This window comes from Maniola hyperantus, chromosome 19, assembly GCF_902806685.2.
Source record: "Maniola hyperantus chromosome 19, iAphHyp1.2, whole genome shotgun sequence".
NCBI lineage: Eukaryota > Metazoa > Arthropoda > Insecta > Lepidoptera > Nymphalidae > Maniola > Maniola hyperantus.
The window spans coordinates 4,013,912-4,034,255 of NC_048554.1; the positions used below are offsets into that span (position 1 = coordinate 4,013,912).

At 37.8% G+C, this 20,344-nt stretch overlaps 1 protein-coding gene across 1 annotated transcript in view; it reads left to right on the forward strand.

Annotated features, from left to right (window-relative positions):
- The first annotated feature begins 147 nt into the window (after window positions 1–147).
- Window positions 148–20,344, forward strand: part of Gp210 (nucleoporin 210) — a 32,541-nt gene continuing 12,344 nt past the window's right edge. Inside the window, exons 1-19 of the mRNA XM_069505005.1 lie at window positions 148–392; window positions 475–625; window positions 991–1,111; window positions 1,887–1,974; window positions 2,881–3,111; window positions 6,345–6,671; window positions 7,042–7,186; window positions 7,472–7,557; window positions 7,894–8,070; window positions 8,795–8,926; window positions 9,416–9,501; window positions 10,428–10,591; window positions 11,954–12,082; window positions 12,707–12,849; window positions 13,742–13,949; window positions 14,536–14,655; window positions 15,904–16,104; window positions 16,840–17,082; window positions 18,476–18,622. Coding sequence (XP_069361106.1) covers window positions 229–392; window positions 475–625; window positions 991–1,111; window positions 1,887–1,974; window positions 2,881–3,111; window positions 6,345–6,671; window positions 7,042–7,186; window positions 7,472–7,557; window positions 7,894–8,070; window positions 8,795–8,926; window positions 9,416–9,501; window positions 10,428–10,591; window positions 11,954–12,082; window positions 12,707–12,849; window positions 13,742–13,949; window positions 14,536–14,655; window positions 15,904–16,104; window positions 16,840–17,082; window positions 18,476–18,622 — 3,063 coding nt within the window. The 5' untranslated portion in view covers window positions 148–228. The remainder of the gene's footprint in view (window positions 393–474; window positions 626–990; window positions 1,112–1,886; window positions 1,975–2,880; window positions 3,112–6,344; window positions 6,672–7,041; window positions 7,187–7,471; window positions 7,558–7,893; window positions 8,071–8,794; window positions 8,927–9,415; window positions 9,502–10,427; window positions 10,592–11,953; window positions 12,083–12,706; window positions 12,850–13,741; window positions 13,950–14,535; window positions 14,656–15,903; window positions 16,105–16,839; window positions 17,083–18,475; window positions 18,623–20,344) is intronic.

The following is a 20,344-nucleotide window of genomic DNA, read 5'->3' on the forward strand; positions in this document are numbered from 1 at the left end:
TATTACTCTATCTACGCTAAAAGCTGAGAAACGTAGGTAGGTAGTGATTATATTATTCTCTTTGGCTGAGACCAAAAGCAAATGTCCAGAAATCCATAGATTAATATAATATGTACCATATCATATGTACCGAAAAGAAATCAAATATCGGTGCTAAAAATTGAATTAGGTTACGTTTATTTCAAGTAAAATAAATTCATTTTCACATGTAATTAAATCTAGTCAACAATGGGGTATTTAGGGCAAGCCTTTGTTGTTTTGATAGCGTTGCATTTTTGCATAATAACTTGTGACTGTGCTAAAATAAACACGCCGCGAGTTTTGCTTCCATGGTTTGAAAATTTGAATGTGAATTTTACATTTGAAATCATTGAGGGTGGCTGCTACAGTTGGTAAGTAACTGGCTATAAGTAACAGTAAAATAGAAAATACAAGTATTTTTCGGTTTTTAATAATAAATCCTATGGTTTTTAGGAGTTCTTCGAGAGATGACATCATAGATCTTGAAGCCTTGTATGGCGATACGTGGGGCCACTGTTCTCGAGCAGCGCGAGTATCGGTGTCCAAAACATGTGTACCACCAGGTTCTGTGATTATTTTCGCTGAAGAAGTCAGTACTGGGGAGGTAAGATATGTTCTAGTAAATTGGCGGGAATTGAAGTTTCGGCTAGTAAACTTACATTTTTAAAATAAACAAGAACTAGTCGGCAAAATTTGTTACACATGAAAGTAAATTAAACAAAGATAAAGCTATTTAAAGGCATTCTGTCTTTTTACACATTGTAAACACACAGGTACAGGTCAAAACATAACCCTCCTTTGGGCTTCATACTTTAAAAAAGAAAAATATAATACCAAAGAGGTAGTAATTTGGCACAAATAAAAGCCAAATTGCAAAAACTCATGTAATGAATACATTTCTCACTATAATTTTTTTACTAACAAACAAATTGGGTATATCATAGTAGATTTCTGGATAATGGTTTTCAGATCTTACGTGGGGATGTTGATATAGACAAGATAAGTTCTTTGAAAATCATGGGTACAACGTGGAAGCTTTACTTGGAAGAAGCACCAGAGGCCTTTGAAGTAGTGGCAAATGATGATCAAGGTATGTACTCCTAGATGGCTAGCAAATCATTACTTTTGTCTTTATCTCTGAGCTTGTTTGTGTGGTCTCTTTCCTCCAATCTTGGCAGTGATCATAAGTTTCTTGATGCTGGTCACATTTTTCCTAGCAATGTGACTGAAGTCACTAAGCATCCTCTGCAGACAATTTAGGATAGCTGAATTTATAATTTGTACTAGCTAATGCCCACGACTTTGTCCACATGGTCTACACAAATTTTTACAAAATCCCTATTTTACCTGCTTAGGGGTTAAAAATCTTTTCTTAGCAGATGCCTACGTCATAACAACTATCTGCATGCCAAATTTCAGCCCGATCCGTCCAGTAGTTTGAGCTGTGCATTGATAGATCGGTCAGTCAGCTTTTTCTTTTATATATTTAAACTAGTTTATACAGATGCCTACATCACAATAGCTATCTGCATGCCAAACTTCAGCCGTGCATTGATAGATCAGTCATTCACTCAGTCAGTCAGTCAGTCAGTCAGTCAGTCAGTCACCTATTCCTTTTTGTATTTAGATAAGTCATTTTAATCATTAAATGATGTGTGAAACTTTCTTTTCTTTGTCTGTTGTTTAAAAATCCTGTGGAAACTCATTGTTTTCGAGAGTTAAAGTAGTATATATATCAACTCTGGGATGCAATCTGTCTCTGTACCAAATTGTGAAAAAGTTACTGGTAAGATGGTTAAAGGACTGATAGACTCTCTTGCATTTATAATATTGGTATGGATTGTTAACGTTTTTATTACTTTTAGGTAACACATTTTCTACTTTGGAAGGAGTAAGTTTCACTTGGACTATTGAAAATGTGGGGAGCACTTATGGAGAAGACCCACTAGTCACGTAAGTTGAAAAATAATATATTGTACTATTAGCACTAACTCATACTTCAGCGTAGGAGTCAGGATGTAGGAAGGAAACAGACATAAATGGAATTGCGTAAAGGAAGAGTGAAATCCAAATATCCCCTATTTATGTCCCATTCGCACGAATCTAAAATGCAAGCATAGCGATGCTATCTCTGTAATATATAATAATATTTGAGATTTAACAGTACTCTTTGCCTATAAAGTACTTTTCTACTTGTATATTTTTTCAATTTATTCTATCTGGGCCCTATGTAATTTTGATTTTGTTCATTGGAGTATTGTTGTACAGGACCTGGCAGTAAATATCAAATCAAATCAAATCAAAAATTCATCTATTTCATGTAGGACAACTAGTGTCTCTTATGCTATGTCTGTGACTCTGCCACTAGTTCCTAATGCAGATTCTTAAGATCAATATTATTTATCGAGCTTTGAAAAGAGATAATTGGCTGCTTCGGTTTCGTAGAGCGTCATCTCTGTCACTCATACTCATACATCTGTCACATACTGACTTGTCACTCTGAACGACAGAGATGATGCTCTACAAAACTGAAGGTGCCTATGTGTAATATTTACTGCACAGTACCTAGTTCTAGCATCAGCTTCCCTCTACTTACTCCTAAAAAGAAAACATTTCTCATGTTTAAAATGCTGTCTATTCTCCAAAAAAAAAGAAATTATGTAACTCAATATAAGTCCCGCAAATTGCTATTGCGCTGGAACCATATCTCATTATCATCGAAATGACGTCATTTGACGTCCATTAAGTAAAAATATACCATCAGCTCGAAACTTCAGTCCAGTGCTGACGTCACTAAAATGGCGGCCACCCGCATTAGCAATTTGCAGGACTTATACTAAAATAGTTTTGTCCCAATAGGTTGGTTCGTTGGAGCGACACAGATTACGAAGCGCCAAAAGGCGTAGCGGAACTAGAAGCAAGGGGTCTACGGTCTCATTCAGTCTTGTTATATGGACAAGCTATGGGAGAATCTAAAGTGACCGCTTGTCTCGAAAAAATATGCACCAGCTTCAACTTGCAAGTGGTAGCTAGTGTTGTGTTGACACCAGCTGTGGCATACGTTGCACCCGGAGACACACTACGTTACAAGTAAGTTCAGGAAAACAAGCTATGCATAGCTAGGGTTGCCAACTTTTATTAAAAGAAAAGAGTATATCTGATTTCAAAAGAGGTAAATAGAGAGTACTGACTTCCAAAAAAGAGTATCATTTATTTTATATTTAAAAAAAGGTACACAATGAAAAATTCGTGTTAACGTAACCCGTAGATAGAGTAATAAAGGTAGAGCCAGGAACGTTTGCTTTCTCATTCGCACTAAAAAGAGCACAGATAAAGTTACTAATGTGATAAACAGAGACGCAGCTAACCTATTTTTTGTCCCTTATCGTGTAACTGGTTTTTTTCTAGAATACATACAAGAAGTTGCAAAACAAACTTTGAGAATTCGTGGCGTAATTGTATCGTAATTCTATATGAGTTATTTACTTGTTTTCACATAAAAAACGTTTAATACAAATATTGTTGATCTAACCGATCACAATATTGACTACTAAACAATGATAATAATTGTCGTGTTATTCATCGTTACGTCGTGCTATCGCTATCTCATACGCGGTTACTCAAAACATCTTGTGACATAACATTGACATAATGACATTAGTGGCTGCGTTCAGAAACGTCCGAATTGGGGACACTAACATATTAACAGTAAATAGTTATATCGATAAATAGTCGACTCTTTGGTTATGATATTGGGTTTGCATAATATTACATAACTGGCACTAGTATAGTAAACATTGTGTAAAAAAGAGTATTTTAGCATACTCTTTTAGCGTTATAGACTATATAGAGTACGCCTACATGATATAGAGTAAAATACTCTATTTTAGAGTACGGTTGGCAACCCTATGCATAGCCTAGTATGTAATTTGTTCTATGGTATTATAGTAGTTCCCGAAAAGAGAACTAACATGTTTTTTTTTAAATTCATTATAGGCAAACACTTGACCACAATTACACCTGATTGAAAGTGATGATGTAGCCTAAGATGGAACGCGTTAACCTAGAAGATGCCTATTCACTCTTGTTTCAAAGAATAAAAAAAGTAAAATACAATATAATGAATTTGCCAAAAGTATATTTTGACTAGCTTATCTAAACTTATATAGCGATTAAAATAGCATTTCTTAGGCATTATTCAGTTAACAATACAATAACCAGTAAAAAAGAGAACAACTCAAATTCAACACTTTTCAGGAAAGGCATAAAACATGACTCATAATGATGTATTGTATTCAAAGTTTTTAATAATTTATTTATTCTTCTTCAAATTTACATAGTTGAAAGTAACATCTTTTACAAAAAAGTTATGATATCAGCTGTGAAAGTTATTAATGTGCTTCATAAGAATGTAATGTGTCGGTTCGCATGCATGTTGTACAAGTCACGGAGCGCACATGTTCGTGAGTTTTTGGGAGTGAGTACTACGCACGTGTTATATTACGATAGAATTGGATACATAATTATTATGCTAAAATTCATCTAATCATAAACTTGGGAGTCTTAAATAAGTATTTGTTGTGATATTTAAAACAGAATCGTTATTCCGTTTCCGGATTTAATATCAATGTACGGAAAGAGTGTGGTTTAAATGGTATCTTTTCTTGTATGTTGTTTAATTTAATATTTAGGAATGTGACAATACGATAAATGATATTATGTGAATTGTCAATACTGGTAACTAATTATTCATTGTAAATTAAATACTGTCAATGTACGGAAAGGGTATGATTTGAATAGTATCTTTTCTTGTATGTTGTTTAATTTAATATTTAGGAATGTGACAATACGATAAATAATATTATGTGAATTGTCAATACTGGTAACTAATTATTCATTGTAAATTAAATACTGTCAATGTACTAAGAGTGACATTATACTAAGCTATTGTCAACATACAGTTGGCAATAGCTATTATGTGAAATAATAATGTTGTGTAAACTGTCAATTTAAGTCGATTATTATTATGGTAAATTATTAATACGTGGACCATCAATGTCACTGATTTTATTATTGTAAATTGGGTGTATCAACATGCCTTTTGTCAACAAACCTAAAATAAATAATGATTATAAAGATCATGTGATAGTCGACATCCGCCTTGTTTGCGATGGCAGTGTTATAAAAGTACCCTACCTCGACAGAGAAGGGACAGCCTTGTATCGACAGCCCAGAGCAAACACAGCGGACCTTACTGAAGTTAAGTATTCTTATATTTTATTATAATGTAATGTAATCATTTGCCTTTTATAGGTTATCTGTTGTAACTGTGTACCAAATATGTACCTAATACTTTACTCAACGTTCTAATGTTTTAAAAGATGTGTGTTATGGAGTTTCTTTGCCCTTTCTTCTCCATGACTAAACACCTTAGCGAAATGGGTGGTAGATTCATTTTAATATAAATAGATCAATGCTGAACAAATACAATTCAGTTATTATTCGACTTGGTTGGTTTTACTTCTGTATTTATCACCTACCCTCTTGTGCTATTTATTTTATACATTGAGATAAAAGTAAACACTAGGTTGTTAGCTTCTAATTATTATAGAAGCCTGTTTAGATGATTAGGATTCTTACTTTGAAATAATACAGCAGATGCTTTGCTTGATTTTTAATTACTTAGTATTTGGCCTTACCTGACAAATAATTGATAAATGATAACTTTCATTAGTAATCATTGGATTTAATTTATCATCACTATTAAAGCCCACTGTCTTAACTTCTCTTCTTTATACAAAATCTCTCACACGCATACGCGTATACGACAATGATGCGTCCGTAGTAGGTGTTCTATGCGCGTTGTATGCATGGTTCGTGCGTGTGCGCAAGTATGGATCCACCTTAAGAGTTATTTTTTGCCTCTCCTGAAAAGTGTAAAAATTTAGGTTTTGCCTTTTTTACTGAAGGTATCAATACTCATACAATAACAGATTTACAATATCTAAATATATAGAAGGAAAAGATGACGGACTGACAGACTGACTGATTGACTGCTATCAACACACAGCTCAAACTACTGGACGGATCGGGCTGAAATTTGGCATGCAGATAGCTATTATGACGTAGGCATCCACTAAGAAAGGATTTTTGAAAATTCAACCCCTAAGGGGGGGTAATAGGGGTTTGAAATTTGTGTAGTCCACGCGGACGAAGTCGCGAGCATAAGCTAGTTTCTAAATATTTCTAAAGTGACTAAGCTTCCAAATAAAGAGAAAAAAAAAAAAAAAAAAATTCTAAAGATATTGATCTCTTTCTCACAGAGTCGTAAGAGTGCGAGCCGGCCGTCTAACAATACAAGATGTAGAAGAAACACTATACACCATGAAAGTAGATGACACTGGAATCGCAACCCTCGAAGACAACATAAGCTTGGTCCGAGGCACACATATTGGAACATCACACCTGTACCTAATGTCTGGCATTACTGAAGTTTCCAAGGCAACGTTGACTGTGGTGGAACCTCACTCCATAAGAGTGATAATAAGACCATCCAACCTTATAGTGTATGGAGAGCTGTTTAATATACATTGTGTTGTGTACGACGAGGCGGGTCATGCGTTGACAGCTGGACAGGAGATGTTGATAAGGTATAAAAGTTTTAAAAGTATAATAGCAGTTTTCACTAAACCTAGGAGTCGCCTAAATCGGATGCCTAAGTATTATATATATTAAGAGATGTCTCCTAAATTGACAGATTTACCTGTGTAACTAAAGTTTTAAGTCCCTATTGCTATTGCGCTGGAACCAGTGTCATTAACATCGAAATGACGTCATTTTGACGTCAGCCGAAATAAAAATATACCATCCGCTCGAAACTTCAGTCTAGTGCTGACGTCACTAAAATGGCTGCCACGCGCATTAGCAACTTGCGGGACTAATACCACTGGATTTTTAAAAGGACCTAAATCCACGCGGACCATGTCGCGGGCGTCAGCTAGTAATAAATATTTATTTTAGGTTAACAGTAAACGGCGATGCCAACGTAGACTTGCTGATGTCAAATGAGAATGGAACCATAACGGACGCGGTGGCTCAGAACGCTGGGGAGTTCACCGTCACTGCGGTATTGTATTCCATCGCTGGCAGGGCTTTGATGAGAAAGGTTTGTACTAAGCTTCTATATCCATACTAATCTTTGAATAGAGCATCAGTCGAGTTTCTTGCTGGTTCTTCTCGCTAGGAAAGGCGTTTCGAACCAGTGGTAGATGCATTTGACGATTCAAGTGCTTATAAAAGTTTAATTGAATATAAAATATTTTTATTCAACTATTTGGCGCAATGGCGTGTGGAAGTCCCTACAAGAGACCTATGTCCAGCATTGGACGTGTATCGGTTGATGATGATGATGACTTATGGACTTGTTTGAACTTTTTATGTTGTTTTGTAGATAGAAGGGCAAGAATCTGCAGTAGTGATTGAACCCTTAGAAGTGGTGCCTCCAGAGCTTTTTGTGGCATGGACCGACGCTATACAGTATGTACATTCATTTTGTACTTTTGTACTTCCAGAATAATTTAAATACTAATTTAAAAAATTAGATTGAACACTTAGATATTTTTTGACTTTGGAAACCTTAGTGTAATATTTAACATTGTATAATTTCTTTCACAACAGTGTAGGAAAACATCGTGAGGAAATCTGCATGCCTGAGTACTCCATAATTTTCTTAAAGGAGTGTGTAGTCTACGAATCCGAACTTGGCCAGCATAGCAGATCATAGCCCTTCTCAATCTGAGAGGAGGATCCATATCCTCAGTAGTGGGACGGGGATAGGTTGAGATGATGATGATGATGATGAATTTCTTCCAGAGACGTACAACTTCATCATCGAGGTGGTGGTGACGAACCTGTGACGTGGTCGGAAAGCGAGATAGGGCATAATACCCTCTCACTCGCACCTACGGGCATCCTCACAGTTGGTGACGTGGGCCAGTTGGAAGTTCGAGTACATCTCCCGAGATATCCACACATTCGTGCGATTGGCAGGTATGTTGTAGAGTGAGACAGAACATGGCTTGCTCTCATTCACACTTGTAAGTGTGCTTACGTTACTTTACCAAAGAACCGGTGACGTGATAAGAAAGCGAGATAGGGCATAATACCCTCTCCCTCACAGTTTGTGATGTGAGTCAGTTGGAAGTTATCGGAGTATATCTTGGTTATAGAAGTGTATCTTCTGAGAATGAAATATCAACACATTTGCGAGGTTGGCTGAAAAGTAGAACTATATCTTTAAAAAAAAAAACTATAAATAGCGAGTAAATGCTCCCTATCTCGTAGGACTACATAATTCAACCTTATTATATATATATATATATATATATATAATACACCGAGTTCCCGATTTCTAACGTCACCCGGACGTGGACTCCCCCCCCCCCCCATGGTGACGTTGTAATCTTATAAAATAAAAATTAATGTAGGTCAAAAGCGCAGTGTTTAAAGACCCGCCACTAGGTGGACAGACGACATCAGACGTGTCGGAGGGCGCCGCTGGATTCAGGCGGCGCTAAGACCGTGGCGTGTGGAAGTCCCTACAAAAAACTTATGTCCAGCAGTGGACGTCTATCAGTTGATGATGATGATGATAATGATGCCAAAATCTGGATCCTATGATATAAGGATACACAACTTGCACTGGTTCGGAAAGAAGAATCTACTGAGAAGAGCCGGCAAGAAACTCTGATACCTTTTTACTATATCTTTTCAGAGTATGGTCGGCAGTACCAGACTTAATACAAGTGTCGAGTTCTGGCGTCGCTCGCGTGGGCCGCCCGCACCAGTTGCATATAGCGCTCACTGCCACCAACCCATCTACAGGGGATCTCTATAACTTTCACTCGTAAGCATTCGGCTATTATCCATCCATCCATTATAAATGCGAAAGTGTGTCTGTCTGCTAGCTTTTCACGGCCCAACCGTGAACGCGCCAAGATAGGCTTGTCGCACTGTACAACACAAATTCGTAAATGACAGTTGACACATAGAGCAAACCGTACTTTTGACATGACAGTTGACACATAGAGCAAATATGGCGAGTGAGTGCGCATAATATAGCACTTTACCCACATTCCAGCGGACAAACCATTATTATGACTATATAGTTCGACAAGGCTATCTTGGCGCGTGGCGAAAATTGGAACTAACGTTGCCGTCAAGTGTCGCCTTTGTTCTTGTTTGAATATTCCAAACCTTTGTTCTCCAACAGCGCCCCCTGTCAATGTCATTCAAGTGCCAAGACAGTCTTGTCGCACTGTATGTGTGAAATCAAATGAAAGGGTTTGTAAGTTTTAAAGCTATTTAATTGCATTGACCATCCATTTTATTTTAGATGTAACTGCGGTTCGTTTACTGTGTCCTTGTTGGAGGGTCCCGAACCTCAAAATGTGACGGCAGCTCCTTGGTTACAGCCTATGGGTAAGTTGTGGTCAAAGAATTACAATAAAAACCGGCCAAGTGCGAGTCAGGCTCGCGCAATGAGGGTTCCGTAATACAGTCGTATTTTTTCGACATTTTTAACGATAATTCATAAACTATGATGCATAAAAATAAATAAAAATTGATATAGTCACTCACTTCGAAAGTTGAAAATACTAATTATTAGTTCATGACTACAATTTAATATTTTTTGTGTGATCTAACCCTAAATTCACGGTTTTCAGATTTTTCCCCGAATGTCAGCTATAAGATCTACCTACCTGCCAAATTTCATGATTCTAGGTCAACGGGAAGTATCCTGTAGGTTTCTTGACAGACAGACACAACAAAGTTATCCTATAAGGGTTCCGTTTTTCCTTTTGAGGTACGGAACCCTAATAAGGTTAAAGAATTATAATATTGTCATTTTAATTTAATTCAATTTCAATTTATTGTAATTATATTTATGTTAGCTAGTAATTTAATTAGTCTAATTGGGCTATATGTCCGTTCTAATCTATAATATAAAAATGAATCACCAAATATTGTGTTGGTTATCGCAAATCTCGAGAACCGCTGAACCGATTTCGTTAATTCTTATTTTATAATATTCCTTGAAGTACGAGGAAGGTACTTACGGAGAGAAAAATTTAATTCAACCTCCCCCATCAATATTCTAAACTCCACCCGAGCGAAGCCGGGGCGGTTCAGCTAGTATAATATAAAAATAAAGTATGGGTACCCTCAAGTCAAGAGTGAATAGGCATCGTCTATGCAAGCGCACTCCATCTTATATAGGCTACATCATCACTTGCCAGCAAGAAATTTAAAAAAAAAAACCAAAATGTTAAAGATTTCTTTTATTTGATTAAATTGAAACTGGTGAAAAAGGTGTGCCATAATGACCATAATGGTGTTCATTCCAGATGGAGCATGCTGTGTAATTCAATGTTTTTGGAGCACACGTGGTATATCCACAATAAGGGTATCGCGCGGTAGGATGGGCGACACCGCACGGATCGCCGTACGTGCCGCACCCACGTTACTGTGGCCGCAACAGGCTGCGGCTTTGGTCGGAGCTTCTTTACCGGTAATTATTATTTTTGACAGCTACAGGTACTACACTTGAAAGGGTCGAAAATGGTAGTTTCTAGAATTATTCGGTTTGAAGCGGTTTCTACTGGTTCTTACTACTGTCGGCGGCCATCTTGGACAATTTGCTTGACGTGTTATTCAATGTTTATGGAGTTCACGTGGTATATCCACAATAAGGGCATCGCGTGGTAGGATGGGCGACACCGCACGGATCGCCGTACGCGCCGCACCCACGTTACTGTGGCCGCAACAGGCTGCGGCTTTGGTCGGAGCTTCTTTACCGGTAATTATTATTTTTGACAGCTACAGTTACTACACTTGCAGGGGTCGAAAATGGTACTTTCTAGATTTATTCGGTTTGAAGCGGTTTCTACTGGTTCTAACTACTGTCGGCGGCCATCTTGGACAATTTGGTTGACGCGGTATTCAATGTTTATGGAGTTCACGTGGTATATCCACAATAAGGGTATCGCGTGGTAGGATGGGCGACACCGCACGGATCGCCGTACGCGCCGCACCCACGTTACTGTGGCCGCAACAGGCTGCGGCTTTGGTCGGTTTGGTCTACACCGACCACCATTTATTTATTAGGTGCAATATAATATTACAAACTCCCCCCCCCCCCATCTATTGATCTTTTATTACTTATTACACCAATAATGTCCTCCCGACCGAATTTCGGCCAAACGTCCATGGAGATTAGCCAACTGCGCGGGAGATATTATAGTGCACAATTAGTGTATGCACGCACTCAGCCTCATAGCCCGATGGGACGAAAATCGGACACGACTGGAAAGAGATCAGGCGCAGAACCGACGGCTTTACGTAATATTTTTGGCCCATCCCGGGAATCGAACCCAGAACCTCATCATCTGCAGTCAAAATTGCTAACAACTAGACCAACGAGGCAGTTCTTTCTTATAAATCTTTATCAGTTCCAAACACCTTGGACTAAGGCTGATATCTATAGACCGTACATTAACTTAGCTCAGACTTAAGTTTCAGTTAAAACAAGACAGATTTATGCCAGCGATATAACGCTGTCTTATTTTAACAGTGTCTTAAGTCTAAGCAAAGTTAAACTACGCTCTATAGATCTCAGCCTTAGACTTGATTTTTAGGTGCCCATCATTGACTTATATATTACTTACTGGCACCGACTCAGTGGTGCTTTAGAATCAATGCAACCTCAGTGACGTCTGGATTTCAAACGGGTCATTCATTAGTATCTAAGAGGTGGCGTTGATTTATTTGGTTCCAAGACCGTGAAAAATTTTGTTCGCTTGGGCTGGTGACCGTCCAGTTATTCAAGCGATCGTGTTATACTTCCGTTTTGTAAAACATAAGCTTGTTCCAGGTGATAGCGGAAGGGGAGGCTTTAGAACCCCAGTCCAGTGAACCGCGCGTGGCTGAACTGACCAATCGGGATGGACTGGCACCTTATAGATATCCCGATGCACAGCTGTTCACGCTCAAGTGTCGGAGGGTAAGCTTTTATCCATACTAATATTATAAATGCGAAAATGTCTGTCTGTCTGCTAACTTTTCACGGCCCAACAGTTGGGAATTTCAGAAACCTAAATCCACGCGGACGAAGTCGCGGGCATCATCTAGTTTTATCGATAAATATTTAGTTTAGCGGTTTTAATGCAAAGGTTTAAAAAATCTTTTAAAAAAAGAAAATGGCACCGATTCCGTTATTTTTCTCTAAACTAAATTTAGAGTATCTGCATCCTTTTCTTTTTAACAATGCTAAAAAAGGAACGGAACATGATTTTCACTTTTAAAGACTCTAAATTTTAGTGCGCAATACAAATTTAAACAGTAGGTTCGCGACTGCGCGCTAATATCACGGGTTTTAACATAAAAATTAAATTTAGAACTGTCAAACTGTGTCTGTCCTTTTCATATTACATTAGTAAGAAGAGCATGCGAATACTCTAAAATTAGGTTGTGCTCAGAATCAGTACCATTGATACACGATTTAAATTTATTTAAGACCGCGACTCGCGTTCGAATTGTAAATGATCATGTAAACGACGTTACCACAAGTAAAGTTCAGTAGCCTTCGTGAATTGCAAGAACTGTGTATTGTGTTTCTCTTGGACAGAAAGGCGATGCGCGTCTAGAGGTAGTATCGTTCACGGATGAAGAGCGCGAGTCGGTGGAGTTGGAGGTGTCTTGCGCGCCGCACGTGACTCGCATACGCTTGGAGCCGCCCGAAACTCCCGGAAACTGCTCTGGTGGACCCAGGTAACCTAATCTAACTTTTGTCTAACTTGGAAATTTAACCTTAAACTTACGAGACAATTGGCGAGTCGTCTCTCTATAGCCTAATTTACACGCGTTAAGTTGTTAAGTAGTTAACTAAATTTTAACTAAATTTTAAGTGACATAATGCATGTAAACAGTGAATCTTAAATATAAAAAAAGGAAAAGGTGACTGTCTGACTGACTGATCTATCAACGCACAGCTCAAACTACTGGACGGATCGGGCTGAAATTTATTTAAGACCGCGCAGATAGCTATTATAACGTGGGCATCCGCTAAGAAAGGATTTTTGAAAATTCAACCCCTAAGGGGGTGAAATAGGGGTTTGAAATTTGTGTAGGTAGTCCACGCAAGCATAAGCTAGTTTACTAATCAGTTGCAAGTTAAAATTTAGTGTGCAACTAAACAAGTAGAATAGGATTTTGTCTATTTTTCGGTTAAGTAGCCTAGCAGCGATCTTAACCCCGCGCAACGCCCGGTGACTACAGCACGTTTGAAAAGGTTAAAATAGATAAATATAGTTAAAATAGATAGGATAAAAGGTAAAATTTCATTGTTAATTTCTTGTGACTTCGCTTGTTTTGAATGTTTTTGAAAACATGTTTGTGATTAGTTAGTGACTCAAAATGGTTAACGCCCACTGAGATTTTTGTCTCTGTCATTTGTATGGGATTACGTAACTGAGAGAGCGCTATACTAACTTCTTTCTGTGGATATAGTTAGTTATCATACTACTATAGTATATATAGTACTATATAGTATATAGTTATATATATACTATACAATAGTACTATAGTTATCATATCATTCCAAAGAAATGATAAAAGTTTCAAATTCTTTCATTAGCTATCAAATTATTGTTTTTTTCCATAGGTTATGGATACGTCCACATCAAGAAGTATCAGTAAAAGTGACTCTACTAGACGCGATTGGCCGAGAACTATTAGATGAAGAAGGACCCAGGGTGTCATGGGAAGTTCAACCTTACCACGTTGGAATAGAGTATAGATCCACTGACAGGCTGTTCGTTGAGACTAACCCTGAATTTGCTAAAGTTCCTGTACCTGATAAGTATTTTCAAGTAAGTTTTTTTTTGTGTATATATGTATGTGGTTTGTATTGAACGATGAAAGTTCGCGATATATTGCAAATAAAACATCTGATTGACGTTGCGTAAGTAGGCCATCCGGAGTCAATGCCACGTCGTAGGCTGACCATTGACCCGAGTTTTGTACGCTATATATTGCGGGGTTGAAAAATACTAAATCACTAAAAGTACAAAATGAGGCAAATGGTTATTGGTATCGGATTGTGTTTACAACAATAACTCCTGTATAGATAATTTTGTCTATAGGACTTATTATCTTAGGATTGTGTTTTAGTACATTGCTTACATTTCATTTTGATTAGAAAAAAAGTAAGTTTCTTTGCCCTTGGCATTTCCGAATAGAATCTACTTACTTTTCGAATTAATAACTATAAGTCCCGCAAATTGCTAATACGCGTGGCCGCCTTGTGACGTCAGCACTAGAATGAAGTTTCGAGCTGATGGTATATTTTTATTTCGGCTGACGTTAAAATGACGTCATTTCGATGTTAATTTGAGACATGGGTCCAGCGCAATAGAATTTTCAGGGACTTATAATATTTTTTTTTTGTGTTTCTAGCTGTTGACGGCAACTGAGAATGCCGTAGGATGGAGCGGATCACTAAAGGCGAGCATACCTGATGCTACTGCCAGTATTCAGGCTAAAGTTGTGGCGCCGTTGAAATGTGACCCCTTAAAAGTATGTTATCATCTATATTTTTAAAATTTTTAGGGTTCCGTACCTCAAAAGGAAAAACGGAATCCTTATAGGATCACTTTGTTGTCTGTCTGTCTGTCTGTCTGTCTGTCAAGAAACCTACAGGGTACTTCCCGTTGACCTATATCATGTAATTTGGCAAGTAGGTAGATCTTATAGCTGACATTCGGGGAAAAATCTGAATTTGTGGTTACATCACACAAAAAAAGAATTAAATTGTGGTCATGAACTAATAATAATTAGTGTTTTCAATTTTCAAAGTAAGATAACTATATCAAGTGGGGTATTATATGAAAGGTCTTCACCTGTGCATTCTAAAACAGATTTTTATTTATTTTTATGCATCATAATTTTTGAATTATCGTGCAAAATGTCGAAAAATTACGACTGTAGTACGGAACCCTTGTTGCGCGAGCCTGACTCGCACTTGGCCGTTTTTTTTACTAAATATGTCATTTCTCGTTCAAAGAGCTGCATTGTAATATGGGCCTTTGAAAGTAGTTCGATAACTGCAAAGTGTCGCTACTAGATGGCATTAACAGTCGCTTTAGTATTGAGTGAACATACATATCACAATCGTCACTGGCAGTAAGCGAAACCGTAGCCTAGCGGTCAAGGCGTCGGGCGCGAAACCCAGAAGACGCAGGTTCGAGTCCTGCCGGTTCCGCAATTTTTGATATGTATTTTAAAATATTTATGTTATCATCATCATCATCATTCCCTCATACCTAGGCTAAGCAGTCTATATAGTGAATTCACAGCAAGGGATATTAGCATTAATTTGTTTTGTAATAAATTGGAGAATTTAAAAAAAAATGTCAAAGCACTTGACTCTCAAATAGGAGATGTCAAGCAATCATTAATTTTTTGAATTTATGTTTTCGTACACTTAATTTTTTTTTTAACCTATAAACTGTTAGTTCTAAGTTCTTCCGCACGATTTATCCGTCTAAATTTGCATGCTGTAGCCGCCTACAATTTGAATTATATAATAACATAGCAACTAGGATTTAATAATTTGTATGATTCGGTTGTTGGTTCAATAAGAAAACATATCCGGAAATTACCCCAACATCCAACCTCACAAACTTTACCTCTTTTTAGGGAAGGCACTGGCCCCTAGGCTAGGAAAGCCTGTATGGGCATTCCTAGTGTGGCCTGTAAGCCTACACTAGGAAAGCCTGTAAGCTTGGGTGAAATGTAATGTAATAAAAAAAATATCTTTTATAGGTTAATATAGCCTGGGAAGGCGAAACTGTGTCAAATATAGCAAAAATAACAGGAGGCAGCGGCAAATACTCTGTAGAGACTCCTAAAGGGGTAACAGCGTCCATCGAAGGTGGAAGTGTGACCGCTTTGGTGCCAGCCCCTGGCAACTATGACTTGGTTGTAGCTGATTTGTGTGTTTATGGAGAGAAACAGGTTGTTGAGGTAAGGTTACAGCATTATTTAATTAAAATTTGGCTTAGGCTACTTTTTATCCCGGAAAATCAAACAGTTCCCGCGGGATTTCGAAAAATGTAAATCCACGCGGACGAAGTCACGGGCATCAGCTAGTAATATTATAAATGTGAAAGTGTGGATGTTTGGTACTCAATCACGCAAAAACGGCTGAACGGATTTGGAAGAAATTTTGAGTGGAGATAGATTATACTCTGGAAAATCAAAGAGTTCCCACGGGATTAAAAAAAATCTAAATCCACGCGAACGAAGTCGCGGGCATCGGGTAGTAAGTAATTAAATCTATTCGCTAGTATAGAATGTTAGGGGTGAGGTGTGAGTAATAGTCATTTGTGGGTATGGGTATAACCTTTTATAACAAAATCCCGCAAACTATGTTGGACTTGCCTTTACACAACTTTAAAAAATCAAGTATGCTCCTGAAAAAAGCATTTTATACAATTGAAGATTACCTAAATGATAAAAGAGCGTGGATTTGACCTGCAGCTCGTTCCAGCAACGCGCAGGACTGCAAATACTTTTCTTATACATAATATTGTATATCAAATCTTTGAAAAAAGCAACCGCCGAGTTTCTTGCTGGTTCTTCTCGGTAGGAAAGGCATTCCGAACCAGTGGTAGATTGACGATTCGAAAATACTTTTAAAAGTTTAATTGAATAAAAAAAAAAAATTTTTTATTTTTATCTAATCTTATTTCATTATAGGTGAACATAGAAGAAGTCCTAAGCGTAGAAGTGTCGACTGCTCGCGCGGTTTGCGTCGGCGGCTGCATACCCATAGCTGCCTTAGTCAAGGGAATATCGCACCGATACTTGAGCACGAGTCGCGAACCTGACTGGAAGACCTTGGGTGATGTAACGGTGAAGAATGGAAGCTTGTGCGGGTTGAAGGAGGGCTTCGGACGAGTTAGGGCTGCTTTGGGTGGCGTTTGGAGCCCTGAGGTTGAGGTAAGATTTAGAGATATATGTTAATCTAAATATATAAAAGGATTGACTGACTGACTGATCTATCAACGCACAGCTCAAACTACTGGACGGATCGGGCTGAAATTTGGCATGCAGATAGCTATTATGACTAAGTCATTTAAATACTATTATGACTATTAGCTATACAGCTATTATGACTACGTCATTAAAATACCTATTTAACGATAGCCCACACTATGAGGTAGACGAGAAAAAAAAATCATCCCTACTTTACATGTAGGGGAGCTACCCTTAAAAAAATATTTATCACAATTTTATTTCACCACTTTGTCGGCGTGATTAATATTTATACCCATGCCAATTAATTTTAAAAAATTTGGGGTTTGAAATTTATGTAGTCCACGCGGACGAAGTCGCGAGCATAAGCTAGTTTTTACATAAGTTGTAGGTGATAGATAAGATGAGATTTACACTACATTATAGGTGACATTTTTACATAGTTGTAAGTGAATTAAAACTGTTTTTTGTAAATTATTATTATTATTTTACCGTCACTCAATAATTTATTGTTTTGCCTTCCCGGAACCCCTCCACTAACACTTAAACTTTATGGTATGCTATTAAAGTACAAATTGACTTTTGAGTATTATTACGAATCTTTTGTATAGGTATAGAACAGTGTTGTTTTTAGACTTTTTCAGGCAATTTTTTAAATTTTTATCTCCGTAAGATCCATCCTCGTACTTCAAGGAATAATATAAAAAAGAATTAGCGAAATCGGTTCAGCTGTTCTCGAGATTTGCGATCAGCAACACATTCAGCGATTCATTTTTATATATAGAGATCTCTAACTTACAATGTATGCAACTATGTTTGTTCGAGTGGTATCTTGCAAATCAATTTTGAAGCAGATATCTTCAACCGATTGTGCTGAAATTTTGTATACACGTTTAGTTTGGATGACAATGCATGGTTAGCTGTGTGACGTCATTCTAAATCCAACATGGCGGAACACCCAAGATGGCGGACTAGTAGAGTTTTTAATGCACTCCTACAATGTAGGTATCAAATGAAAGCGCTTGCTGAGAACAACTCGAAAAATTTAGTGACATCACTCTAAATCCAATATGGCGGACATTTTCACGTACCTTGTAGATTGTAGGTAGCAGATGATGACATATTTACGTACAGAACGCGGCCGAAAGTAATGTACATCGACCTGTTGAATGACATTTCGGCTTTGTAGAGCGTTGTCTCTGTCACCCATACTCTATGACGTTTTGTCGGTCTCAATGACGGGGACAACGCTCTACAAATCTGCTATCTCCTGAATCTTGATGGACATTACTTTCGGCCGCGTACTGTATGATGTAGATTGTAGATAAGGGATGATGATAGTTTTCTCATGTTATAGGTGACGGTTTTCCCTGCATTGCGAATAGTACCGGAACGTTCGCGCTTGCCGGCGGGCGGACGCGTTCAGCTACGACATGTGGGTGGGCCGCCTTCGCACCTCGCTGCTCTGACGTACCACGCTACACAAGGACAAACACACTTGCAGGTATTATATTTACACTTACTAAAAACTGCTGGACGGATCGGGCTGAAATTTGGCATGCAGATAGCCATTATGATGTGACATCCGCTAAGAAAGGATTTTTTTAAATTCAACCCCTAAGGGAGTGAAATAGGGGTTTAAAATTTGTACAGTCCACGCGGACGAAGTCGCGAGCATAAGCTAGTTTTCAATATATTCCGTAAAATTGAGGAAATTTTATTTGCTGGCAGCTGACAACTACGCCCCCCTGCAGCGGCGAAGAGTCAATATAACACGATTCCTATCGGCTTCCCTTTAAGAATTGGCATAACATAGCGTAAGTAGGTACTATTCACATAAATTCGGTAATACGTTCGTAAATACAAAGGTTCGATCGTCACAAATGCAAATTTTTTTTGTTATTACTAATTTAAGTTAAAAGCATAACAGCTAATGTAGGTAAGTAACATACACCTACAGTCCTACACCATACAAGCCGTAAAATATCGGATTCCCTAGTTAGATTTTTGCTTAGTATTTATCTCTTTCATTTCCCTAGCGAAAGCGAAAGGAGCGAACTAGGCCTATCTCGCTCTACGGTTGGAGCCCACCAATTTAATCTGGCCCAGTAGCGAATACGAATTTGGAACTCGGACAGGTCAGACAAATTTGACATAAGTAAGCCGCTAGAATCCGAGTTACCGTATTATACCTCCAAATTAAAAATTATATTAATAGTATTATTTTAACAGGTACATGCTACTATTTTGAGTATTTTGTATTTTGAAGGGTGATTTGATATTGATTTTGATTGATTATTATTTGTTTTTGTGAAGCGTCCATGCACGTTTGTTTTTAAAGTTGTTAGTGGTGTTTTATTTTGATATAATAAATTGGGGCTAGTGATTAATAACTAATAAGTGTAAGTTCGAGGTAAGTCAACATCAGAAATTACCTTAATTCACATAGATTGTTGTTTAACAGATTTCCTGTTTGTTACGTAACGATAGTAATTTTTCTAAATCGAGTTTTGAAAACAAAAAGCGTCTTTAATCGATGGGGAACAGCTGATATTCTTTTAGGTAAGTAGGTAGGTAGGTACCTTTCCGGCTTCCCTTTTTCTGATTTTCACCCTTCGCCACTGCCCCCCTGTCAATATCATTCAAGTGCCAAAAGAGCCTTGTTGTACTGTAGGCCAAAATCTTCAAGGCCCTTTAATTTACAAAGTAAACAAATTTTAACAACAGTTCTTGCAATTCACGGAGGCGAGTGAACTATACTTGTGGTTACGTCGTATATACGGACATTACGTACGTGTGCGTGCATGTCGGACCAATCAGTCGCGATCAAGCGCTCGCAAACGCACACATTTACTTTACCTTACGTATACCGATACGACTTAAACACAAGCATGAGTTACTCGCCTTCGTGAAATGCAAGAACTATAACAAAGTTAAGCCCATTGACATTGGCACCGATTCCGTTGTCTTTCTCTATACTAAATTTAGAGTATCTGCATCCTTTTCTTTTTAACAATGCTAAAAAGGGACAGAACATGAACTTTACATTTAAAGACTCTAAATTTTAGTGCACGCTACAAATTTAAACAGTAGGCTCGCGACTGTGCGCTAAAATCACGGGTTTTACCATCTAAAAATTAAATTTAAAACTGTCAAACTGCGTCTGTCCTTTTCATATTACATTAGTAAGAAGAGGATGCGAATACTCTAAAATTAGGTAGTGCTC